Below are 26,254 nucleotides of genomic sequence, written 5' to 3'. Positions count from 1 at the left end.
TGGGAGTTAGAGAAGTGAGGAAAGCAGAAATTCAGTAAAGAGCACATCTGCAGAAGGATGCTACAGCAAGGAGGATGGTGCTTCAAAATTTCATGAAGAGCACTCAATTCCAGGTATCTAAAGACTTTATTATGGTACAGAGGAGGAATGGCTGGACAGGGACACTTCAGGTTAAAAACCCAAGCTCCAGATTAGCAGCGGATTCCCATGCCTATAGCCATGAACGTCCCAAACGTCCCACCACTTTGCATCATTGTTTTGCCAACTCCACCCATCAGCTCTCGTCCTCTCATGCCAATCCTGAGATAAAGAAAAACACAACAATTATGTAAAAGCTGAAGCCTGACACATAACAGACATTAACAGCATAAATCCTCTGGTACAACCAGCTAATGGCTGCGTGAGAGCCCAAATCCAATACCTCGTCTTCAGGCTAAATTTAAAGCAATGCCCCCAGGCTCTGCCAGGAGACCAACTGCCTGACCCCCCCACAAAGAGAACTGGAGAGGGTTTCTTTGGGCACTTCAGTGGCCCTTCCCAACAGTCCTTGAGCATTTTCTGCAGTGGTACCAGCTTGATGCTGTACCTCCTGCCACGTCACTAGCAGAGTGATCAGCAGTGTTGTGCTGTGAACTGCATCTGGGTCCCACTCGAGCCAAACCGTACAGGTATTTCCCCCCAGCTCCACCAACCACTTCCTTCCCTGCCTCCACAAATGGATGCACTTCCAGCTGTGGGACAGGTTGCAAAGAGTGTGTGGATATTGGGAACAGGGGGAGCAGGAGCAGCTTGGACTGCCAGCACCCCAAGCATACTTAATTTGGGGGAAAAAATGCTTGGTGCTGTCCAAATACTTGACTTGGCTAGAGAATAAAGAGATCTTAACTGGTGTATCATCAGCCCCTCTAGCTTCAGTGGCGGTATTTTTAATACCATCAAACTATAAACCATTTTGTAAACTAACTTCCTACTTACACTGACACAGTATTTTTAATGCAAGAGAAATTCAAAAGGCCTGGAAGTGTTCAGACACACTTCTGTTCTCCAGTTTACATTTACTTAAGGTTGGACCAATGCAAAAAAATAGCTTTTCTCAGGAAACTTCAATAATATTTGGCTTGTAAGTGCTGCAGTGACTGTAGTATGTAAGGAATTTCATGCATTCAATTTTTAAGACATGGAGATTTTCCCCAAAAAACAGTACAATAGAAGTAATGTAGCTGTATCATTCAAGAATGACAGAACTGCCACTGCTGCTTCTTCCTACCTAAAATCTGTATTTTCTACTAGTGTTGTACCATGTACAAATATCTTCCAGGATCTGGGAAGGATCAGAACGCTTTTTAAACCATATCAGATCAGGTTTTGTGCCTTTTCCTCCTTTTTAGGCTCACTACCAAATCATCAGCCATGTTTAATCACAGATTACAAATCCTCAAGCACAAAGAGTTCTGCAAAATACTACGGAACTTATTCCCTTTAATGCACAAAGTGTGCCAAAACCAGTCAGTGAGCAGCACAAGAGCGAACAGAGCAGTAGTGAGCATTTTGTGTCTCCATGCTGTTATGCTGGATAGCGAGGGGAAGGTGGACTATGGCACAACAGGGTTGTGCCAATGACAACCACCAGCTCTTGCAGTCATGACTCCAGGTAAATGTGTCTGTGCATGGGTGCAGGACGCCCAAACCAACACGGCACAGACACCTGAGAGCCTGCAGAGTTCCTCAGACAAGCCTGAGAGCTAAGACACGGCTACATGTGGATCTGCACTGAGAATTCATCCAGCTCCTCTTGGAGCAGCATTTTGACAGCTCAGCAGTGCTTCCCAAAACAACCTCCACCATGAGTGGCAGGGAAAGGTCTGCACAACTGTGATCCACTTGTACACAGTTCCGGGTGGTACCTGTCCATCCCAGACTTTTTCCATTTGAAGCAGGTGCTGAGAACATACCAACTTTATCCACGGGCAAAGTTTCGTCTGTGTGACAAATAAGAACCAGACCTGCACCTCCCATCCTAGCCCAGAGCAGGACACACTTCCCCCTGGCTGTGGCTGTCGTGCCCCGTCCATGGGAGCCATTTCTGTGGCATACCTGAGGCAGGAAAACGTGCCAAACAGCGCTCCTGCTGCCATGCCCACGGCAAAGCCCATCATGAAACCCATCTTTACTCTGTCAAAGCAGCTGGGCTGTGATTGCCCGTACGGGCCCACGGTCACAGGCATCTAGAAAACAAAGCACACGCACAAGAAAAAACACAGATGGATTTACTGCCAGGCCCAACACACTTCTATAACCAAACTGGGCTGGAAAGCGGCAACTGTGAGGCCATGGAATCATAGAACGGCTCGGGTTGGAAGGGACCTTAAAGATCATCTAAATCCAGATGCCCTGCCATAGGCAGGGACGCCACCCACTAGATCAGGTTGGCCAAAGCCCCATCCAGCCTGGCCTTGAAAACCTCCGGGGATGGGGCATCCACAGCTTCTCTGGGCAGCTTGTGCCAGTGCCTCACCACCCTCTGAGTGAAGAATTTCCTTCTAACCTCTACTCTAAATCTCCCTTCTTTTAGTTTAAGACCATTCCCCCTTGTCCTATCATTATCTACCTAATTAAAGAGTCCTCCATCTTTTTATAAGACCCCTTTAAGTACTAAAAGGTTGTGATTAGGTCTCCCTGGAGCCTTCTCTTATCCAGGCTGAACAGCCCCAGCTCTCTCAGCCTTCTCCATAGGAGAGGTGCTCCAGCCCTCTGATCATCTTTGTGGCCCTCCTCTGGACTCGCTCTAACAGGTCTATGTCTTCTTTTGTGCTGGGGGCCCCAGACCTGGACGCAGTACTCCAAGTGGGGCCTCACCAGGGCAGAGCAGAGGGGCACAATCACCTCCCTCCACCTGCTGCCCACCCCTCTGTCGATGCAGCACAGGATGCAGTTGCCCTTCTGCTGGCTCATGTCGAGCTTTTTGTCCACCAGAACCCCCAAGTCCCTCCCTGCAGGGATGCTCTCAGCAAGTTCTTCTCCCAGCCTGTGCTCATGTCTGGGACTGCCCCGGCCCAGGTGCAGCACCTTGCGCTTGGACTTGTTGAACCTGATGCGGTTCACGTGGGCCCCCTTCTCCAGCCTGCCCAGGTCCCTTTGGATGCCATCTCTTCCTTCTTTGGTATCAACCGCACCGCTCAGCTTGGCGTCATCTGCAAACTTGCTGAGCATGCACTCGATCCCACTGTCTGGGTCGTTGATAAAGATATTAAACAGCACCGGTCCTAGGGACAGACCCCTGAGGGACACCGCTCGTCACCAGCCTCCACCTGGACATGGAGCCATTGAGCACCGCTCTCTGGGTATGGCCTTCAAGCCAATTCCTTACCCACTGAATGGTCCACCCACCAAATACACATCACTCCGATCTGGAGATCAGGATGTCATGTGGGACTGTGCCAAAGGCCTTACACAAGTCCAGGCAGATGACATTCTAGATAGTCTTCCCTTGTCTACTGATTCAGCCACTCCATCCTAGAAGGCCACCAGATTGGTCAGACACAATTTGCCCTTGGTGAAGCTGTGCTGGCTGTCTCAGAACGCCTCCTTGTCCTGCGTGTGACTTGACATTGCTTCTGGGAGGATCTGTTCCATGATCTTCCCAGGAACAGAGGTGAGGTTCACCGGTCTGTAGTTCCCCAGGTCTTCCTTTCTACTCTTTTTTAAAGTGGGAGTGATGTTTTCCTGTTTTCAGTTACCAGGGGCTTCACTTGACTGCCATGATTTTTCAGATAAGATGAAGAGAGACTTGGTTACTATATCAGCCAGTTCCCTCAGGACCCTGGGATGCATGTCATCAGGCCCCATAGACTTGTACTTGTTAAATTGCATCAGGAGGTCCCAAACTTGCTCTTCGCTTACAGTGCGAGGGACTCTGCTCCCCCAGCCCCCAGCTAGAGGTTTGGGGACTTGAGTGATGTGGGAAGCCTGACCACCAGTGAAGACCAAGGCAAAGAAGTTGTTAAGTACCTCTGCCTTCATCTGTTATTACCTGTTCTCTATCTTCATTTGTCAGAAGCGCTATACTCTCCCTACTCTTTCTTTTGCAGCCAATGTACCCGTAGAACCCCTTCTTGTTATTCTTTGCATCCCCCGCCAAGTTTAGTTCTGTCAGCGCCTTGGCATTCCCGATCCTGCCCCTGCACATCTGGACAGCGTTTCTGCACTCTTCCCAGATCCGTGACTTTCAGAGCCTTCCCTAATGACAGCGTCATCGGCCTTGCAGGCGCTCCGGCTGCTTTCCTCACCCACCCAGCAGTCCTCCACAGGGGACCTCGGCCCCGCTGGGCCCCAGCAGCCCCCAGAGGGCGGCTGCGAGGCTCCCCGGCCGGTCAGGCAGCAGCCATGGAGCCGATCGACCCTGCAGGTGTGCCGGGTCTGGCTGGGACGGAGCTAACTTCCCCTGCAGCAGCCCACACAGCGCTGTGCTCTGCACTTGTAGCTGGAACAGCAGTGGTATCACACCAGTGTTGTGTCTGCTGCTGAGCAGTGCTGGCACCGCATCAGGACTCCCGCTAACCCCCAGAGCCAGCGGGCTGGGGGTGGGCAAGGTGAGGAAGGAACGTCACCAGGGCAGCTGGCCTAAACCAACCGAAGGGATATTCCATGCCATATGGGGTCACACTCAGCGATAAAAGGTGGAAAAAGGAAGAAGAGGGGAGGGGTGGGCTCCTGTTGTGAAAACGTGTCCTCCCAAACAATGGCCCTGCTGCAAGGACGTGGTCAACCATTGCTCGTTTGTGGGAAGTAGAGAGGAATTTCTTTCCTCTGCACTTCCACACCGCCTTTGCTTGTTGTTTTTTTTTCTCTCTCTTTTCCCTTTAGTTATTTAATTAATAATAATTTTCCCTTAATAATTATTTTTCCTTTAATTCGATTATCCTTATCTCCACCCGTGAGTTGTTCCTTTCCTTTTCTTCTTCCTCTCCTTCTGAGGCGGGGGAGTGAGGGAGCTGTGGCGGAGCTCAGCTGCCCGGCACGGGAAAACCACCCCGGCAGGACGCTCTGGGGCGCCGCACGGCACTGACCGACCCACAAGCGCCGGGATTTTCCTTTGTTTCTCCGCACGCTTTGCCTCCCTTTTCGGGACTTTGCGAATCTCCCGCTCACCGAGCCCCGTTCCTCCGGGAGCCCCCGTGAGCGTTCGCGCTCCGGGGAGCCGCCGGGCGAGCGGCAGCCCCGCGCCCCGCGCCCCGCTCCCCGCTCCCCGCCCGGGGCAGCTCCTGCCGCCCGCCCGGCCCGGCCCGGCCCGGCCCCGCCTCGCCCCCCACCCCCGGGCCGAGACCGGCCGGGGCCGCGCCCCCGCCCGCGCCGCAGTCACCTCACGGCACCGGCGGGCCCGGCCCCGACCCCCGCGGCCCGGCCCGGCCCGGCCCTGCCCTGCCCGGCCCGGCCCGTACCTCGCCGCCGCCGCCCGCTCCGCTCTCCGTTTCCGTCGCTGCCGGGACGTGGGCGGAAGGGGCGGGCGGTGCCGCGGGGCACGGCGCAGCCCGGCCCAGAGCCCGCGGCCATGCTGCTCTGGCGGCGACTGGCGGCCCTGCGGGCGGCCCCCGGCCCCCGGCGGCTCTCGGTGGCGGCGCCGCGGCCGGGAGCGGGACCGGGAGCGGGAGCGGGTAAGGCCGAGGCCGCGGGGGGGAGGGCGGGGCGCGGGCCCGTCCCCGGCGCCTGACGGCGGCCCCCGCCTCTCCCCCCCTCTTCCCCAGGGCCAAGCGGCGATGGCGACGGCGCCCTGCGGCCGCTGTACATGGACGTCCAGGCAACCACCCCGCTGGTGCGTGCTCGGGCCCTGGCGCTCCGGCTTGCGAGGCCGGCCCCGTCCTCCTCCCCCCCGAACCGCCGTCCCCTCCCCGTCCCGGCTCGCCTCCCTGGCTTGGCGCTCTCCCGGCACTTTCTGCTGGTGGCTGTCGGTAAAATCGGCGCCGCTTCAGGCTCGCTGCAGCCCGGGCGGGTTCAGCCGGGGCGCCGCAGCCCTCCCTCGGCTGCCGCCCGGCTCCGGGCCCCGCACCGGGGGGGCAGCGAGGAACCGGCCGCGGCCCGTGCCGGGGTTGTTCTGATCCTTTTTAACGCCTTCTGCTTCTTCTCAGAAATCCCCGTTCTTCTGTCATTACCTGGGTGCGGATCAAGGTTACGTGCAAGAGTACTGAGCATAAGTGCAGGAGGGTACTTGTGTTTGCCGCAGGATGTGTTGCGTATAACGCGCGGTAACCGTGAGATTTCGGGATCTAGCCTGAGATAAAGGCAGACAGCGTGTTTAGGGCAGGAGGGAGGGTGTGCCTGCAGAGGGGAAAGAACTGCGTTTGCTCCTTGGTCCTGAGCCGGGCGGTTTGTGTCCTGCAGGATCCCAGGGTCCTGGACAGCATGCTGCCCTACCTGACAGCCTACTACGGCAACCCCCACTCCCGGACCCACGCCTACGGCTGGGAGAGCGAGGCCGCCGTGGAGAAAGCCAGGCGGGTGAGTCGTGGCCCTCCACGCAGCAGGGTGGTGTTCCTGCTGGCAAGGGCAGCCGGTGCCAAAAGACAGTCAAAAGCAACGACGATTCTGTGATAAAACCGTATGCGTGAGTTAGTCGTCTGCAGGCTGCGCTTGGCAACTTCCTTTCCTCTGTGTTGAGCTATTCTTTGGCAGATTTATCAAAAGGAAAAGTAGTGATATTAGGGTAATTTGAACTGGCGGAAAGCAATACCTCAGGCAAAGATGCCTCAGAATTTCGGGTTTCCTGAGGGTCATGAGTGTGCTGCTGCAGTAAGTGGACTAATTTCCTCATTCTCCTGGTCTTTGATATGTCATTGTTGTTTATTTTGGAAGCACTGTGTACTGTTTCTTTGTGTACTTAATTTTTACGTTCATTTATGACAGACTAATGCTTAATACCATTGCTAGTAATGATTATGAGCTTCTTGTGTATTTTGTATTAATGGAGATTATTGTATCTGTAGCATAACTTTGTTAGATGCTAGTTGTCGCCCTTCTGAGGCTCTAAAGTGTATTCTTGAAAACATTTTGACTGTGTTGTGGTATGGCGAATTCGTTCAATTTTATAATTACAAATCAAATTTGCATGTCTTTTTCAACAGCAAGTTGCGGATTTAATAGGAGCTGATTCAAGAGAAATTATCTTTACTAGTGGTGCTACAGAATCGAATAACATGGCAATTAAGGTAAACGGTTTATGCTGATACGTATTTTGTTAAAACTATACTGTTAAGAACTGTGCACATCTTTCAACAAATTAAACCAGTCCTCTTCAATGTTTTCATAAACTATTTGGATGAAGGACTTGAAGGTTTTTTGAGCAAGTTTGCAGATGATACCAAATTGAGTGGAGCTGTTGACTCCATCCAGGGTGGTGAGACCTTGCACAGAGATCTGAACTAATTAGAGAGCTGAGCAATCACCAACAGTATGAAGTTTAACAAGAGCAAGTGCTGGATTCTGCACCTGGGAAGGGGCAACCCTGGCTATATGTACAAATTGGGGGACAAGACGCTGGAGAGCAGCCCCGCAGAGAGGGACCTGGGGGTTGTGGTCGACAGCAAGCTGAACATGAGTCAGCAATGTGGCCTGGCAGCCAGGAGGGCCAGCTGTATCCTGGGGTGCATCAAGCACAGCATTGCTAGCCGATAGTGGGAGGTGATTGTCCCCCTCTGCTCTGCGCTGGTGCGGCCTCACCTCGAGTACTGTGTGCAGTTTTGGGTGCCACAGTATAAGAAAGGTTTATAACTGTCAGAGAGTGTCCAAAGGAGGGCTACAAAGATGGTGAAGGGTGTAGAGGGCAAGACGTATGAGGAGCAGCTGAGGTCCCTTGGTTTGTTCAGCCCAGAGAGGAGGAGGCTGCAGTTTCCTCCCAGGGGGAGCGGAGGGGCAGGCGCTGAGCTCTGCTCCCTGGGGACAGCAACAGGACCCGAGAGAGCAGCATGGAGCTGCAACAGGGGAGGGTCAGGCTGTACCCAGGACACGGTTTTGTGGACAGTGTATAATACTCAATGTTTTGGTTTCTCCATGGGGTTAGGGGTTGTTCTGTGGTGAAAAAGCACCTCAGTGTTCCACCACTGGTGTAATGATTCCCTAAAATTCTTTGGGTTTAGTTTTCCTTTGTGATGCTGATTTAAAATGCATTTCCATTGAGTCTGAACAAAATTAGTTTGTGTGGCTTTTTTTTATTTGATTTTATTTTACATGGAGGTAAAACATATGCTTAACTTCTGTGCACCAAGTACAGTTCTTCTGTTTACATAATTTAAATCTTTACAACAAAACAGGGGTGGTGATTGCAAACTTTTCTTTGCTAAGACTAGTTTGTGCTTTAACCTTTAATCTAGAGTCTGTGGTTGTTCAGACGTCTCATTATGTATGACTCATAACAAGTTTCTGAAAAGTGCTTCTGTTAATAAGCAATGTCTAAAATTTATATCTATTAACATTTTCGTAGGCTTTTTTTTGAAGTGAGATGCTTTTGTGCAGCGAGTACTCATGGAAGCATCTAGTATGAATTACAGCTCGGTGCATTTCACAGTCAAGATTGCATTATTTTTATAATATCTAAATAGTAATTTCTTGGTTTTGTGCATTTTATGTAAAGCTTGCTCTCTTTGGTGTTGTAACAGCAAATTTCTTGTTCATGTATTGTGCCTGACAGGGTGTTGCAAGATTCTACAAATCCAGAAATAAGCACATCATTACTACGCAAACAGAGCACAAGTGTGTGTTGGATTCTTGCCGCTCCTTAGAGGCAGAAGGTTTTCGGGTCACATATCTGCCTGTTCAAAAAAATGGCCTGATAGATTTGAAGGTAGGTTATTTACTGACAGATGGTGAAAATAGAAGAGCTTTTTGCTTCAAACTGGGGCTGAAGGCCTTGTGTCCCCTTAATAATAAAGAGAGAAAGGATGATAAATACCACACCATAGAGGGAGAGTCACAGTCAAATGTGTGATGGCTGTAGCAGGATTTTCTGTTCTGTTGTGTGCTCTAGATGTTTCTCAGCCAGAGTCCATCCCTCATCCCAACCTGCTGGCAGTTGTGTCCATGTAGGAAGAACTGTCACATACCCTATGGAGAGCCTGTGGGTGGCTGTTGTAGAGTGGGCTTTGATAAAAGAGTTAGTGGTGAAATTTCGTGACCTGAGCTGCTCAAGGCATCAGACACAATGAGTGCGATGCTCCCTTCTGGTTTCTGTCCATCAATTGACCCTTCTGGGCGTAAGGGCTGCAGTCCTGGGATTTAGAAGTGTGTATGCTTGTTTCATCAGTTGTGTCCTGTAATACAAGTCAGCATCAGTTTTGCTTGTAGGCCTGTCATCTGGCTTGGAGAGAGTTTGTGGGTATGCGGTGGAGGGGAGTGATCAGGCTGGCAGGCACAGAACTGTTAATTAAGTTCTGTAAGAACTTTGCTGGCAGACTCCTCCTTTGTGTGATGCTTTTGTGTATATGGTACAATTCCTTTGTAGTCAGCCTTACTTTGTCTAGATGTGGGTTAAGATGGCTTGTGGGTGTTTAATTCTTTTAAAAAAATAGAATAAAGAAGACACGTAGCAAAAATCTTTGCTGACTTGATCGTGTCAGGCGGCTCTGTGCATACCACGGTTAGGATATGCAGAAATGCAGTTGGTCACGCTGCTCTTCCTGCAGGCATTCCATGTTCGTGTGGATTAGTCGAACACGTTTGACAGTCACCAGGACTGTTCGTCAGAAGCCACGGGGATTGTTGACTGTGTTCTAGTTAGGGGGCTGGTTAAGACTTGCTAGCAAAAGGGATGTGTGCTTCAAGAATCTTTTGCTTCTGCTTTTAGTCATAGCTTCTGTCTGCTTGAATATTTCATCAGGAGTTGGAGGCTGCATTCCAGCCAGACACGGGTTTGGTTTCTGTAATGACTGTCAATAATGAAATAGGAGTGAAGCAGCCAATTCATGACATTGGTAAGTAGATGCTTGCTTCCAGAGGATAGCTAATGGCACTTCTGCTTCATTTTACTTATTTTTTTCACAGAAAAATGCTACAGAGTCACACTGATGTAAAATGTTAGATGTAATATAGTTAAGCATTAAATAATATGCTGTTCCAAATAAATATTTTAAAAAGGGAATGAGTATAAAATTCAGTAATGATTATAGCTTTGTAATAGAGTGGCTGCGTTGTTTCTAGTGTTGTTCTGAATTGTACAATGGAAGAAAAAATAGCTGCCCAGAATAACCCATTGCCCAGTAATAACTGCAGAATCCAAGACCATTTGAGGCTGGCAGGGAGCGTTGGAGGTAAGGAGGTGCCAGCCCTGCTCCAGCGGGGCCACCCAGAGCAGGTCACCCAGAACCATGTCCAGGCAGCTGTTGAACTTCTCCAAGGATGGAGACTCCACAGCCTCTCTGGGCAATCTGTTCTATTGCCAAATTGAGTTTATGTGCAATAATGCTTCATTTGGCACTTTAAGTGTTAGGAGAAATGTGCAGAATTTGGGGGGCGGTGGGGGTGTGCACCACACTTAGGCACTCCTGCTCACACTCTCCAGTAGTGCCATATACAGTCCTGAGCAGGCTTACAGGTCTAAAGACCACTGAAGAGGCCAATTTCTGGAGCAGAAGGCAGGGAGAGGTTGATCCGGGCTGTGAGCAGGCGGATGGAGGGACAGAGCCTCAGAGCAGTTTGGGAGAGCTGGAGAAGCAGGGTCTTTGGGGCAGGCAGGGTGAGCAGGTGGCCCCCATGCATGATCAGATCAGTCATGATCATGATCATTCATGATCAGAGGGCCGGGAGCGCCTCTCTTATGAAGAAAGAGCTGGGGATGTTCAGCCTGGAGAAGAGAAGGCTTAGTGGAGACCTCATTGTGACCTTTCAATACCTAAAGGGTTCTTATGTAAAGGATGGAGAGGGAGTCTTTACTCGTGTAGATAACGATAGGACAAGGGGGAATGCTTTTAAACTGAAGGAGGGGAGATTTAGATTGGATGTTAGGAAGGGAAGAAATTCTTTACCCAGAGGGTGGTGAGGCGTGGGAACAGGTTGCCCAGAGAGGTTGTGGGTGCCCCATCCCTGGAGGTGTTCAAGGCCAGCCTGGATGAGGCCCTGAGCAACCTGATCTAGTGGGTGGCGTCCCTGCCCATGGCAGAGGGGTTGGAACTAGATGATCTTTAAGGTCCCTTCCAACCCAAGCTATTCTATGATTCTATGCAGCTCCCAGGATCCCACTCTGATTGTGTGATAACAGCTTCTGTGACAGTGACCCCAAAACATCCTCCCCGCTCCATATTAAAGATGTCCTTTTATAAGATGTTTGAGTTTGTAGGCAGTTTTTAGGCCTTGGTGCCTGCCCTGCATGATTCTGGCAGGTGTTGTTTTGCCAGGCTGTGGCAGCTGCCCTGTTGTGCAGCTGTCTTTCCTCTTGCTTAACTGCTGCCTTTTTTTTTCCCCCTCTTTAACCTTTATTGTGCTCAAGGCAGCATTTTCCCAGTCTTCAAGGTTATATTTCTTCACTGTAGACAAGTAATTGACCATCAGTGAATTGTTTATAGCTTTGAGGACTCTATTTTCATTCTGTGCCTGTGCTCTCAAGGCCATTACAGTTGTCCCACATTCAAATGTCAGTGTTCTGATAATGCGTTGATAGCAAGTTGAGTAGGCCAGGACTGGGGCCTTGCAGAGTAAACCTCATGAAGGTTGTGGCCTCGTATTAGCAGTAGTAATGCTGTTCTTGCTGGACCGCAGGCGGCCAAATCTGTTGTGCAGAGAAGTCTGGAATGCATCTGTGCGAAGTATTGATTCTGTGGAAGATGAGTTACGAGTTTTTTGATGACAAGAATAGAGAATGTTTAAGTTCACTGCCTGTGAACATCACATAATTTTGTCCCTTAGTGTATTAACAGGCTTGAGTCAGTTCAGATGTGGGTCATCAGCGTGTGTTCTGAGAATGGTTTTGGAGCTGAGTATTGTAAAACTTGGAAAATAGAGCAAATGGCATAAAAACACTTGGCAGGAATGAGCATGAAAGTAAGGCTAGCTTGTACTGGACTGACATTGAGAAGAAAAAGAATCAAGGTGAAAATTTTAATTTTGTCCAGCTGTGGAATCATCTGGGGAAACTTCGTTGTCCTGTTTGGCCATTTATACCTAAACAGGGCTGTGCTTTGATAGGTGTGGGTTTGGAAACAATCCCACTTCTCAGAAGACCTTTTAACTGTTCAACTGAAGAAATTCACTGTAGTGTTACCTGCTGACCTACCTAAAACTGTGCCCAGCTAGGCACCAGCTAGAACAGCTTGATGTACTGTAAAAGAGATGTGAAATACACATTTCTTCCTTTGTCACCTCAGAATTAGTCGTGCTATAAACTGATACTTTATTGGAGCTATTGGAATCATAACAATTAGATGAGATGATGCGTTTTTCTTTCTTAATTTTGTGTTTTTATTACAGGTGAGATCTGCCGTGCACGTAAGGTTTTCTTCCACACAGATGCTGCACAAGCAATTGGTAAAATTCCTATGGATGTGAACGACATGAAAATTGATCTAATGAGCATCAGTGGCCATAAAATTTATGGGCCCAAAGGTATTTATTGAAGCACTTTTCTAAAGAATTGTAGTTCTCGTGCTTGCATTAGAAGGTAGGGTATACACTCAAGCCTGTCTGTCACAGTGACTGTTGCTACTTAAACTGTAGAAAATTGTTCCAGAACGGGTAGTGGACGGACTTTGGAGTAGTTCAGGCAGTGCTGTAAGGCTGACAGCTGTGTTAAGTGGACCTCATGCTTATGGGTTGTGAGGTGGCTTTGTTGAAAGAAGAAATGGTGTCTTATAATGATGGCAGCATTAGGATGAGTGGCTCTTCGGAAGTCATCTGCATGGTGTGAAGCAGCTTTGATACTGCAATGGTTGAAATGAAATCACAGTGCTGTAGGGCTACGTTTAAATCCAAGTGTAACTTGCAACATGGAGATCAAAAGATTAAGTGGAAAGTTTAAATTCTTGGTGATTTTGGTCATCTTCTATTCTGAATTGCTTCTTCCTACCCTTCCTCTTTTGTGCACCTTCCCTGCAGAATGGGGTTTAAAATCCAGCTACGGGTTTTGTAGCCGACTCAAATACTAAAAGTTTAGCTATTATCACCATTGCAGTCCATTTAGTTTGTAACACTTAATGTAGAAAGCCAGAAATCAACTTTGCTGTATTCTATGTGCTATTCAGAAACAAAAGGCAAAATGATTTCTTATTTTTTCAATATATAGAGCTGAAGACATAACTCTGGACAAGCATTATGTTTTCAAACACTAACTTTGGACAGGTGACAGACACAAATTTTCCCAACTTCTTATGACCAGAAGTTGCAACCATTCTTCCTGTGGTGACAGTCACTGGTTAGGTATATGCCAAAGAACATGAAGGCATGGAAATTGAGTTTCTAGGTGAGGAGACTGAAGGGTTAAATTAGGTGGCTGTAAAAACTGCCTCATCCAATCTGCCCGTTGGAGATCAGTGCCACTGATAAACATACAGACTGGGGGGCTAGAGGCTGGAGTACCAAGTCTTTAGGTGGCTCAAGTATGCTGGGAGAAACTGAACTTCTCCCATGTCTGAAGCTCTGGGAGCCTGACTTACTAGGAACATGAATGGTGGGAACAAACCTCATTTTCTAGAAAATACTGTGCTTCTGTATGCATTCACTACATTTTTCTCCAGTGAGGTGTCCAGATACATGTTTGCTGTGGAAGCAAGGAACGTTTCCAAATCTTGAGTCCCTTTTCATAATTCTAGAACTGTGCATGTATACCGCATAAATCCAACTGCTTTCCTTGTTTGAAGGGGTCGGTGCTGTCTATGTTCGCCGTCGACCGCGCGTGAGACTAGAACCCCTGCAGAGTGGGGGAGGCCAGGAGAGAGGGCTGCGATCTGGGACTGTGCCCACTCCGTTAGCAGTGGGCCTTGGGGCAGCGTGTGAAGTGGCACAGCAAGAGATGGAGGTACGTGGGAGAGCATGTTTGACCTGGATGACAGAAAATAATATAACAGGGCCAGCTGGATCTTAGGTTCCTTAGGTCTTTTTGTGTCCTTCTGTGTGAACTAAATTTGATTATCTTATTATAACATTAAGTAAAAGTGTTGGGATCTTCAGGTGTAACTGGAAGTTGATTTTCAGCTTTCTTAAATTCCTTTTTTCTTGAAGTGGTTTGAATCTTGTTTTACAACAGATTTACAGTTGGCCGTTTTAGTGAAATACAGCTTTAAGTGCTTGCGCTTGTCTCTCTGTTCTGCCCCAATGTATTAGCAGCCTCTCTGAAGCTGAGCAAATCATGCTTATGTAACGTATATTGAAACAATGAGATTTTCTAATCCACTATTCCAGTGCATTATCTATTGGACTGGATGATCTTTAAAGGTCCCTTCCAATCCAAACCATTCTATGATTTTGTGATTCTGTTAAATGTATGTATGTTCAAGTTTACTGCAGCTTTGCAACTAATAATGTTACAGTGTTTTCTTTTTCTTGGTCAGTAAAGTTTATTTGCTAGACCTGGTGTTTAAGGCTCTGCATGCTGCTGTACCTGTTTATGCACCAATGCATTCCTCACAGCTGGAACGTAAAAAACATTTAAATACTGCCAGTGGGATACATAGGCCAGGATAGCTGTACAAATCAAATGGAGGTTTTTCCTGGGAGACAGGCAGAGATCTGAGCTGTGTGGTTATGGAAGTCTTGTTGCTGGCGGGAGAGCTCGCAGAGTCTGAATTTTTGAATTCTACAGGAGCCTCAGATCTAGAATCTTTTTCTAGTCTCTGAGAATTTTGACATTAAAAAAAAAGTCATATTTGAGAATGCCTTGTTTCTTTTTAAAGCTTTTTTGAGAATGTGACCAGGCAATTATAAATAAATATGAATTGCATGTGTGTGTCTGACCATTTCTGTACCCTAGAGCTGATACCATACCTTACTGCTTTTTTTGTGTAAGTGACCTCGGTCTTCAGTCTAGAATGAGGTTATGCTCATGGGCAGTTCTCATTTAGGAGGTTATGTGTTGTAAAGTCACATTATGGTTGAGTTCGCAGTAATATGTGTATGTGTGTTTTTATGTAATACAGTTTGAGAGCTTCTAAGAAAGTAAGAGACACTTCTGCCATAGTAGATGCCCTTTCTTGTGTTGCAAAATAAGTCATTTTTTGTATTGCCTAACTTGTCTTTAAGCACAAATAGCTTGGCGTGTTTACAAAAGACAATTTGACAGTTTGTATATATAGATCTTTCCGAATGATTTTTAATGTTTTTGAAGACTGAACTAGTTAGGACCAAACTGGTAATATTCTCTTTTAAACAGTCTCTAGAGTACTCAAAGCTTTAAGTTTCAAATGTGTTCTTTCCCCAGTCTAACCAAATGCAGCTACTTCTGTCTACTCATGGCTGCTCATGAGCAGTTTGAGTGAGCTCAGACATGCTAGAATTAGTGATCTGTTGATTTTTTTTTTTCCTCTCTTTTCTGGTTTCTTTGCTAGTATGACCATAAGCGAATCTCACAATTGGCAGAGCGACTGGTTACAAAAATAATGAGTGAAGTTCCTGATGTGGTTATGAATGGAGATAGAGAACATCGTTATCCAGGTAATATTAGCAGAATCCTGACCCTATTAGCTGGCTCCTTGTTGTTAACGTCCATGCCTGAATAATGGAGATTAGCCACATGCTGTGCAAGTACTGCCATGTGGATTTGCTCTAGATTTCTGTTGCTGGGAATTCTCCTTTTTTCTATTTCATTTATTTTTATGTAGGATGCATCAATTTATCTTTTGCATATGTGGAAGGGGAGAGTCTTCTGATGGCTCTGAAGGATGTGGCTCTATCTTCAGGAAGGTAGGTGGAATATGTAGGAAGGAGAGCAGTATCTTGTAGAGAAAGTAATGTCTGCTAATAAAGTTACTAATAAGGAGTGGTCTCCACTGTGCCCTGTACTTTCTTGTTTGGTTGATGAGTCAGCCTGGCATTGACTGCATTCTGAGATGGAGTTTCTCTTAAGTGGCACATTGCAAAGGAAGGTCAAATGTATTCATCCTGAAAGCAAAAAAGCAGAAATTGCTATCTGCCAGCTTTGCGGATTTCTTAACTGTGGTCTGAGCAGCCTTGACTCGTAGCTGCCAGTGACACTTTCATTCCAAAGGCTACCATCATTTGATCCACTACAGCTTCTGTCCTTCAGCAGGATTTCACACAAGTGAAATTTTCACATAACTAGAATCTAGTGAGTCTGGACACATATCTGAATTAAACTAGTTAATAGTGCCAATGTTTAATGCAAAAGTAGAAAGAAAGTTCAATACATTCCTGCAGAGCTGTGTTGACTCTACAAGAATGACCAATGACATTTCTGTTACTAAGACCATCTTCATGCTTATGATGAAGTTAATGAAGTGTAAAGACGCCCTCCTTTCCTCACCTTTGAGAACAAAGCAGTTAGAAATGCATATCTTAATTAGAAATGTGTTGGCACTATGAACAGAGAGAACAAGTTTTCACATGACTGTGAAGCCCAACACTTCTGTCATGTTAAATCTCTTCTGAGGCTCTGCTTCGTGCACATTTTTAAGCAGTCCTATGGTTTGTGCTGCACGTTGCTACCTGTGAAAATTGAGTAACAACGTGTAACCAGTTTTTCCTACTGCTTTGAGATGGAAGTTTTGTCTCCTGACTTTATGTAGCTAGATCATCGTGTTCTGTATTCCTCTGTGCACTGTTTTTCATTGACAGCAATACGAATCAGGTAGCAATTTAGGAAGCCTTTTTTCTTTTTTATGTGCCCGTTTATAGGTTATTGTCTCTGGCTATTTCTGCCTTGGCTCTTGTCTTCTTTTTACAGCCTCCACTTCAGCTACCTCAGTCTGCAATACTACTGCTTCTGTTTGGCATTGTATTAATTCTTAGAACATTATCTATGCTCTCTCTTCTTTCCTCATGCTTCTAACTTATTACCCTCATTCCATTCTAATGCATTCCCCTTCTGTACTTTTTCCTTAGCAGGAGAAATACCACTCTTCTTGCTCCTGTTTCCTCATGTTCAGTAGTAGTTTCCAAAAGGCTGGGGAACCTGCTATAGGTTATTGTAAAGATTCACAGTAATATTGAATGTCTGTAAATGACGTGTTCTTTGTTGGAGATTAGTGAAATGTAGTATCTGCACGTGAATAGAAGCGTGAAATTGGCCTTTCTTCCCTTTCCTTAGTGCTTGCACATCAGCTTCTCTGGAGCCTTCCTATGTTTTGCGGGCAATTGGAACAGATGAAGACTTGGCTCACTCCTCTATAAGGTGTGTGGAGTGGTTTTCCCCGTTGCTTCCAAATATGCTTCTTTTCTGCTGAAAGTGGACGGTGGTTTTGCTTCACCCATCTGTAGGCACACTATTCCAGTTCTTAATGTTTTTCTTTTAGATTTGGCATTGGTCGTTTCACTACTGAAGAAGAAGTAGATTATACAGTGCAGAAGTGCATCCAGCACGTTAAGAGGCTTAGGGAAATGAGGTGAGCCATCTTCTTATTGAACTTAAAGACTTTGTAGGTATGATAATCATTTGAGGAATTGGATTTAGTTGAAAGTAATTGTTTATTTTAAAAATCTGTCAGTGTCCCTGTATATAAGCAAGTAGTATTGTCAGAGTATGTAGTGGGCCAGATTTTAACAGTAGCAAAAAATTTTTAAGCAAACAAACGTTTTAACAATTTTTCTCCCAGATCCTGCCGTTGTCAAGGAAATAGGGTGAGTAGGGCAAGCACATAGGGTGGTACCTAGAATTTTCTAAGCTAGGGATGGTATTACTGTGTTTATGTATTTTGTTTTATTTTGGGGACACTGAAATATTCCTGATTTATCTGGCCATTATCAAATATGAGTCTCTAGGAAGCGCATGTACTTTATGCCTAAAATGCAGGAAATGAGCTGAGGCACCTGCCCTCTCCCCTTTTGTATTTTGTCCAAGGGCAGTACAGGGGATTGCTCATGTGAAGCTCACTGACCTCCAGAAGGGGAAGATAGATAAATAGATAGATATCTCTTAATTTTTGTGTAGTTGATGAAATTGCCTGTTTGGTTACTTACTCACCCTCAGTAAGTTTGCAGATGACACCAAGTTAGGTGCGTGTGTCGATGTGCTCGAGGGTAGGAAGGCTCTGCAGGAGGATCTGGATAGGCTGGACCGATGGGCTGAGGCCAACTGTATGAAGTTCAACAAGGCCAAGTGCCGGGTCCTGCACCTGGGGCGCAACAACCCCAAGCAGCGCTACAGGCTGGGAGATGAGTGGTTGGAAAGCTGCCTGGCCGAGAAGGACCTGGGAGTATTGGTTGATAGGCAGCTGAATATGAGCCAGCAGTGTGCTCAGGTGGCCAAGAAGGCCAACAGCATCCTGGCTTGTATAAGAAGCAGTGTGGCCAGCAGGACTAGGGAAGTGATTGTCCCCCTGTACTCGGCTCTGGTGAGGCCGCACCTCGAGTACTGTGTTCAGTTTTGGGCCCCTCGCTACAAGAAGGACATGGAGGTGCTCGAGAGAGTCCAGAGAAGGGCAACGAAGCTGGTGCGGGGTCTGGAGAACAAGGCTTACGAGGAGCGGCTGAGGGAGCTGGGGTTGTTCAGCCTGGAGAAGAGGAGTCTCAGGGGCGACCTCATCGCTCTCTATAGGTACCTTAAAGGAGGCTGTAGCGAGGTGGGGGTTGGTCTGTTCTCCCACGTGCCTGGTGACAGGACGAGGGGGAATGGGCTAAAGTTGCGCCAGGGGAGGTTTAGATTGGATATTAGGAAGAACTTCTTTACTGAAAGGGTTGTTAGGCATTGGAATGGGCTGCCCAGGGAAGTGGTTGAGTCACCATCCCTGGAGGTCTTTAAGAGATGTTCAGGTGTAGAGCTTAGTGATATGGTTTAGTGGAGGACTTTAGTTAGTGTTAGGTCAGAGGTTGGACTAGGTGATCTTGGAGGTCTCTTCCAACCTAGACGATTCTGTGATTCTGTTATTGTTTTTGATGTTGTCGTCCAGTGAATTTTAGATTTAGATAACATTCATTTTTCTCTTCTTTACAGTCCTCTCTGGGAAATGGTGCAGGATGGAATTGACCTCAAAAGCATTAAATGGACTCAGCACTGAGAAAACAAGCTCTATCCGTGGACTAGACGGATGTGGATTAAAATGCATTTTCTGTACATTCCTGAACAAAAATCATGCAGCACTTTTCTGTTTTTCTTGTCACTTGCAATTTAGTTGGAAAACTATCTTTTCTGGTAACAGTCTTAAAAAGCCAAAATGAAACAAGTCTTTATTCTGGAGGAAGGCAGGATGATATCAAACCCATTACATTTATATTTACCCACAGAAATTTATGCTGAGACATAATTTATTTCGAAATGTATTTCTTAATGTGAAAAATGAGATCAGCTTGTTACTCCTGTGTTTGTGGAATCCTGGTGAGAGGTTCCTTCTCAAGCATCCTGTATAGCTGTTCTGCTTGCAGTACAGACCTGTTGGCAGGCCTCCAGTTCATTTTGTTTGAGGCGAGTACCCCTGCAACTGCAGATGTTTTTGTGCTGCTTAAATATTTTGTGAAATTCTCACACAGTAAGAAGTTCAGCGTTTCTAGAGGAAAAGGATGCCTCAGTGTGGCTATGTGCCTTCACAGTTAAGTTGTATGTGGAGTTAAGAATTTTTTTTACCAAAAAAATAATGTGTTTTGCTATTTTCCATGATTCTTTTATTTTATTTTTTTTTTGGAGGGGGGAGGTGGTTGATGCTTGCATAGGCCAATGTGCATTAATCCAAAACGTTTTTCAGTGTTACAGAACTTAAAATACAATGATGATGCACTTTGCTATCCCTTCCACTGAGTTTTTTTCCATGCATTTTTTATATAAAAAGGAAAACTTGAATGACCGTGAGAGGGGAATATGCAGAATATGTCAGCTTCAGTTGCAATACCAGTTTAGTTGGAACTGTGGTGGTGGTGGTGGGGAAGCACATGAAGTGCAGTGTTTTCTGGTTTTGTTTGTTTGTTTGTTTGTTTTTTCATTTGTTGTGAGTCCTTTGCCATTACTTTGCTTATGGACACTTGGCTTCTGTTGCTTTTGGGAGCCTTGCTCAGTTGAGCCTGGGTGTTTTGTCTTTAGATAAGAACATGTGGTTCTGGATTTCTCTTTGCATGCCAGAGTTTACTTCTGTCCTATTTGAGACTTCCACAGGAATCCATTCCCTGCAAGTGTTGGGGAGAAGTGTCTGTAAAATGGGTTTGAGATGAATTCATATCAATGTTTCTCCTTTCTTATTTTTTTGATATTTTCAGTAGGAAACTTAACCCAGTATTACGAAGTGCCTTTGTATCAGTTGCATAAGCAGACAGCTCTCAGATTGGTTGGTTGGTTGATGGATGCTGTAGTAGCTGTTGGATTTAATATACTTTACAGACAATATGTCACCAGTTCTGGATCATTTCTGTTTTGAGGAAGAACCACTTTACGTAGAAGCTAAAGCTAATTCTCACGGGGTGGATTGTATTACAAAAGCTTGTTTGTTTTTCTGTTACCAAGGACAGATTTGGTTGTTTGTAATGTGAACCTAATCCTGAATTGTTCTATTTGAAATTATCAGCTTTAGCAGCTTTAATATTGTAGGACTGGCACCTTATGTTTCATCACAACATTTTTAAAACTTCCATATGCATAACTGGATTTTAGAGGTGTTTGTTTTATGTTTTATCCATGCGCCATGTATGGTTTCTGAATTAAGCATGTAATAGGACTTTACCGGTGTGTTTTGGAACTGTATGTTTATGAAATTGTTCTTTGTGTGTCATGGATGATAAAAATGCAGATAAGACTTAAACTTGGCTACTTTCAGTCTCTGTTAGTGATTGTAAACTTAGAGTAATATCAAGAAAAAAGTTTAGGGCACTAATTATTTTGGGGGGATCCTCCTTTCTGGCTGAGCCTCTGCAGCATAATCATTAAGTTGCTAAGTTGCAGCCTCCCATTAGAGAGCAGTGAAAGATAGACTCCTAAGTTTTCTGTGAACGCTTATACAAGCCCTTTCTGTCATCTAGTTGACGTTTGACTTTCGATGAGTCACTCCTCTCAAACTTAATGTCCAATCTGATGTAATATATTTTTTAAAACTCACATAGCCTAGTTTGAGAGAGAGAAAAGGGAACTCAAATCTCGAAGATCCTTAGTGCCTTTTATATACTAATATTTCAAATATAAATGCTACATGTAAAGGTTTGGGCAACTCATTCACACTATTAACTAATGTTTGTTTGAAAATGCTTATAGGTCAAGATGTGGAAAAATTAATAATGGAGATAATTCTCTTTCATGAGAGAAATAAGAAATACCAAGGACGAATGTCTAGTTCTAAACCACAGAATGCAGTTACAGGTTTTTGTACAGGGAAGTAAACTTCTTTGGAAGCGGGGTGTTTACAAATGTAATGAGTTGTAACCTGAAGCTGTGGGGTTTGTGGGCTTTTTGGGTGATTAATTGGAGCCATCTGCAGGACATTAATTTAATAATATGATCTGAAAAATGTGAGGATTTAGTGTCGTCATTCTGTGAGAGTCATAAAAATTGAGCCAGTAACAGACAAGAATGAACTTAACTTTCAGTAGTGTAAGATAGTTAGGAAATATGCAAGGAAAGCAAAAAAAAATGCCCTTGATGGGTTTTAGCACTTCTAAAAGCTGACAGAACATACCGCCTAACTACAAAAGCAATGTTTCTCCAGGAAGGCTAATACAGAAGTAGACAGTTACCTGTTTTAGACTTGTGGAGACAGAGAAGAAGAGGGTGGGTTAAAAGATTTGTTGACAGTGCTATACAGCCAGCCAAAAACTGTTACTGGGGATTTTAAAAATGACAAATTAACATAAAAGCTCCCAACACAATGTTGCCTCATTTTGGATCCCGTATCTGCCTGATTAACTGGACTGCTGTTCTCTGCTGTGACTTCAGTTACTTTCCAACTGCTGTCAGGTCAAATTGGTTTTGCTAACAGTATGTACACCCTGTGCTTGGAAACGGTACAGTTTCGCAAAGCTGAGTTCTCCAAAGTTGGCCTTAATAGATCTTCACCACTGAAGACAGTTTTGATTAAATCTCAGGGTGGTAAATAAGGTTCCACATTGGAAGAAACTGAATGTCACTCTTGAAAACGGACAAGCTGAATGCTTGGAAGAACTGAGCACTGACAGCTGATCTTCCACACTCCTGTCCAAAAGAATAATGAAAAAAGTCTGGTACAAGATACTCTAATAAGAAGTAAATCTCTTTCTTTAAACAATCAAAGTGGTTTTGTGCTAAGTAGGTGTAGTAAAACATTTAGACAAAGTATTTAATTTAGGGATGTGAGATATTTTTAAAAATAACTATACAGTTATCAATAAAGCAATTTGAAACAAATATCTGATTTATAGATTTCAAGTACAGATACAAATGAGGAATGAAAAAAATGCTGGGAAGGTTCTGTAAGGATTATTTCTATTGAACATTTGTAAAAATGATCTGGGAACAATTAAAACTTGCAGTTGGCACATAGTAGTCAGGAAAAAAAAATGCAAGCTATTTGATAAGTGGATTCATTCATCCAAAATCCATCCTTGTACAGAGGAATGAATAGGATCAGAGATTATGGTTCCCTCAAGCTTTACTTTAAAATGTGTTAATTTTTTTCCTCGCTTTCATACCTACCATCCTGCTTCAGTTTTGGTTTAGGCAGAGGGCACAGATAAATTAGCTCTTTCAGAATTTTCCTATTACCTCCTAAATTCAAATCCCACTCTTTTCCAATATCCTTCTCTGCTTGTCCCTGACATGCATGATATGAGGATGCCTGGAGGACATCATTCTCAATGGACTTTGTCTTTTAATCTGCCATCCAGTGTTTTGCTTTCCAGAGGTACTGTGCTTTCTTTTCCCTCTGCTGTTGGTGTCTAACTGCATTATGATGCCAGTTCCTTTTTGGCCACTTGGCATGCTCCCAATAGCAGCCCAGGATTTGGTTCCTTCTCATTCAAATTACAAACAAATTTGCTTCTGTTCCTCTTGAATGAACTAAATATTGTCTCCACATGAAAATTTGGGTATGGCTGTGAAGACACTGAGGTCTGAGTTGTGGAGGTAATCCGTATCACATGCATCTGTGCTAGACTTTGCTCTAATTGAACTACAGCAGAGACCATAACATCTGAGGTGCTGGCTTCAGCCTGCAAGGACAGACAGTGGCCTGCAGCTGGCCAGGCCATCATGACTCACTCTCCAGCACCTCTCATGCACTTGGTACAGATACAGTCTAGAGACCTAAATGAGAATGATAGCAGTCGGTCCTATATATTTTTTTTTGCTGGTCCACACAGCAAATGTCACGTGTTTCTTAAGGGACTGGAGCATCTCTCCTATGAGGAGAGGCTGAGAACTGGGACAGTTCACCCTGGAGAAGAAGAGGCTCAGAGGGTGTCATCAGTGTCTATAAATGCCTGAAAGGAGGGTGCTGAGAGGACGAGGCCAAGCTCTTTTCAGTGATGCCCAGGGACGGGACCAGAGGCAATGGGCACAAAAGCACATGCAAGGCACTCTCGGAACATAAGCAAATGTTTCTGTGCTGGGGGGGGGGGGGGGGTTTGAGCACTGGCACAGGTTGTGGAATCTCTCTCATTAGAGATAATAAAAACTGTCTGGGCATGGTGCTGGGCAACCTGTGCTGCGTGGCCCTGCTTGAGTAGGGGTTGGCCCAGATGTTTTCCAGAAATCCCCTCCAGCCTAAAGCATTCTGCTAATTTGTGAAGTGAACCAGGCCGTATTTCAGCAGCAAAAAATAATATGGTGACTCAATGTGTTGCATGAAAGCTGAATGAACACTCCTCGTTTTCTTCTGACCTGGGATCTCCAGCACTGCCCTTCTGTTATCCTACATGAAGCCCTGAGCTGCTAGTGCTCCTGGTTCCCCTGGCATATTCTGGGCAAGCAGTTTGCCACTACATCCCAGGCATGGCAAGCCCAGTGGTGGATGCCTCTGGTGGTTTTCTCTGTGTGTGCAGACACTAACAGTGGCAGGTGTCACTACCGATATGAACAGATGAATTACAGGATGCTACATACAGCCACCTTGACCCAGGACACAGCTAACGAGATGAAAGGGAGTTGTTAGCATGACACAACTGATACATTTTCAGGGCAGCCATACCATAAGTGGAAACAGATTATGAAAACAGTAAAGCCAGGGCTAACAAGGAGAAGATGTGGGCTGTGCATTGGAAAGGGATGAGGGTGGTGAGGAAAAAGAACCTGGGAGGAGTGAGAAGGGATAGAAACCATGGGGTGGTAGCGTGGGGGCCCTGCTGAGCAGCCTCATCCCGACACCTCAGGACAAAGGGGCCTGGCCCCTGCTGCTGCTAGGTGATGAGAAACAGCCAAGCCAACCCAGCTGATGGACTCCCAGAGTCAGTGGGAAAAAAATAAATTGCTGTATGAGGTGATTATTTTTGTTTGTTTCTTGCAGGAGGCTATGCAGTGGTTTTTTTTTTTTTCCCCTCCTCTGCTAGAAATGAAAGCTACAGCATTATCCATTGTCCATCGAGGTGCTGTGACGGAGTATCTCCTGAGGAGCATTAGCTGCTCTTCAGGTTAGGATGCTCTCGGGTTATGTGCACTACAAGTAAATTTAATCAAGCAAAGTGCAAATACAGCAAAGGGAAGTTGCAACCAAAAGGGCACTGATTCAGGGTAACCTGACTTAATTCTGCAACAGGTTTCCAAGTGAAGAAGTCAGGAACAACCTGTCTCCTCAGGGCTCTTATATTTGTTAAAAATTTGATGCCTCTGCTTCCTCAGCAGTTACACCCATGTTCACTTGTACTGCCTTTAATTTCCAGAAAACGTGTCATATCATCATCGTACTACTATTGTGCCGGAGCCAACAATGCAGATCGTCTAGTAGAGATGCGGCGTTGCTCTGCTCAGCCGTCTACCTCCGACTTTGCCTTAAAAAAGGGCAGCGCTGCCCTCACAAACGCGTGTCCCCGCCCCGCCCCTCCCCAGCCACCCCTGAGACGAGGCGCGGCTCTCGCGTTGCGCATGCGCCGGCCGCCCCCGCTCTCGGCCCCTTCCGCCCCGGGCAGGACGGAGGCGGGGCGGGATCCGGGGGCCGCTGCGCGCACCGCGAGGCTCCGCCCCCTCCGCCCGCCGAGCTCGGGCCCCGCCCCTCCCTGGCGGCGCCGCAGCGAGGCGGCCATTTTGTGGCGCTGCGCGGTCGGTGGCGCTGGGCTCGGCGCGCAGCGGGGCCCGGGGGCGGTTTCGCTCCGCTCTCACCCTTTGTCCCGTGCAGAGCCCTCGGTAAGAGCGCGGCGGCGCCCGGGCGGGCCGGGCCCGCGCCTCCCGCCCGCCCCGCGCTGCGGGCCCGCGGCGTGGCGAGGCGAGGCGAGGCGAGGGGAGGGAGGCCGGGCGCGGCGCGGCTGGCACGCGGCCCCGCGCACAAAGGGCCGGGCCGGGCCGGGCCGGGCCGGGCCGGGGGCGCCGAGCGGGCGCCGCTTCCGCCTCGCCGGGGCCGGGGGGCCTGGGCCGCGCCCCCGCCCCCCCGCTCCCTCTCGCCTCGCCTCCGCCCGCGCCCGGCGGCCCGCGGAGCCGCGCGGCCCGGCGCGGGCAGGTGAGTAGGAGCGCGCCGAGCGCCGGCGCCGCGGGGCCCGGCCGGCGGGGGCGGCCGAGTGACCTTGCGGCGGCGCCGGGGCCGGGGCCGGGGCCGGGCGGGCGGCGCCGCGGTGGCCGCAGGGCGCGGGGCCCGGGAGAGGCGGCGAACGGGCCCCGCGGCGCGGGCGGGGGAGCGGCGGGGCCGGGTCCCGGCGGGGGCTGCGGCGGGAGGTGCGCGGCCGGGGAGGGGCCGGCGGCGGAGCCCGGCCCCGGCGGCGTCAGGAAGCGGCGCGGGGCCGCTCCCGGCCGGCCCCGGTGGGGCTGTGCGGGGGGCGTCCGCGGCTGCTCCGCGCCCGGCCCCGGGGACGAAGCGGGGCGAGCGCTGTGCGCGTTGCGGGTAAGAAGGTCCCTGGTGCCTGCGGTGCTGCCACCGCGCCTCGGGGTTACCCTGTGAGCGTTAGGGAGGCTGCCGTGCAGTAATTTCAGTCTGTTTTCTAATAATAAAAATCAGCTCTGGGGTAAGAAACGTGTGCTGAAGTGGGTCCCCCTGCCTAGTGTCTCTCTGAGCTGTCTCGAAAAATCTCTCGGCTCTTGTTTTACTAG

General features: G+C 47.4%; 3 protein-coding genes across 5 annotated transcripts in view; 2 read left to right on the top strand and 1 right to left on the bottom strand.

Moving 5' to 3' along the window:
- Positions 1–107: 107 nt before the first annotated feature.
- Positions 108–5,572, bottom strand: ROMO1 (reactive oxygen species modulator 1). The gene is made up of 3 exons (XM_080558437.1): positions 5,439–5,572; positions 2,095–2,225; positions 108–300 (listed from the first exon to the last, which is right to left on the bottom strand). The coding sequence occupies exons 2-3, from the start codon at positions 2,223–2,225 to the stop codon at positions 192–194; spliced, it is 240 nt and encodes a 79-aa protein (XP_080414563.1). The 5' UTR covers positions 5,439–5,572; the 3' UTR covers positions 108–191.
- NFS1 (NFS1 cysteine desulfurase) lies at positions 5,464–20,861 on the top strand. The gene is made up of 13 exons (XM_080558436.1): positions 5,464–5,651; positions 5,742–5,809; positions 6,376–6,492; positions 7,116–7,199; positions 8,678–8,830; positions 9,863–9,956; positions 12,445–12,579; positions 13,830–13,987; positions 15,513–15,618; positions 15,786–15,867; positions 17,231–17,314; positions 17,436–17,525; positions 19,073–20,861. The coding sequence occupies exons 1-13, from the start codon at positions 5,549–5,551 to the stop codon at positions 19,134–19,136; spliced, it is 1,338 nt and encodes a 445-aa protein (XP_080414562.1). The 5' UTR covers positions 5,464–5,548; the 3' UTR covers positions 19,137–20,861.
- A 4,364-nt stretch (positions 20,862–25,225) lies between these two features.
- Positions 25,226–26,254, top strand: part of CPNE1 (copine 1) — a 41,912-nt gene continuing 40,883 nt past the window's right edge. The window contains exon 1 of one of the 3 annotated variants that reach the window (XM_080558420.1): positions 25,226–25,360. The gene's annotated coding sequence lies outside the window, so the exon portion shown is untranslated. The remainder of the gene's footprint in view (positions 25,361–26,254) is intronic. The other 2 variants (XM_080558419.1, XM_080558421.1) reach the window with 2 other exon arrangements.

Source organism: Anser brachyrhynchus (assembly GCF_964034855.1).
Source record: "Anser brachyrhynchus genome assembly, chromosome: 16".
NCBI classification, from domain to species: domain Eukaryota; kingdom Metazoa; phylum Chordata; class Aves; order Anseriformes; family Anatidae; genus Anser; species Anser brachyrhynchus.
The sequence above is the reverse complement of the archived record's forward strand: the minus strand, read 5'-3'. Positions and strand labels throughout refer to the sequence as shown.

Coding starts and splice junctions, on each gene's coding strand:
- ROMO1 (XM_080558437.1), bottom strand. CDS start 2,225: ATGCCTGTGACCGTGGGCCCGTACGGGCAATCACAGCCCAGCTGCTTT. Junction 301..2,094: donor GGCACGTTTTCCTGCCTCAG/GTATGCCACAGA, acceptor TCTTTATCTCAG/GATTGGCATGAGAGGACGAG.
- NFS1 (XM_080558436.1), top strand. CDS start 5,549: ATGCTGCTCTGGCGGCGACTGGCGGCCCTGCGGGCGGCCCCCGGCCCC. Junction 7,200..8,677: donor CGAATAACATGGCAATTAAG/GTAAACGGTTTA, acceptor TGTGCCTGACAG/GGTGTTGCAAGATTCTACAA. Junction 8,831..9,862: donor ATGGCCTGATAGATTTGAAG/GTAGGTTATTTA, acceptor ATATTTCATCAG/GAGTTGGAGGCTGCATTCCA.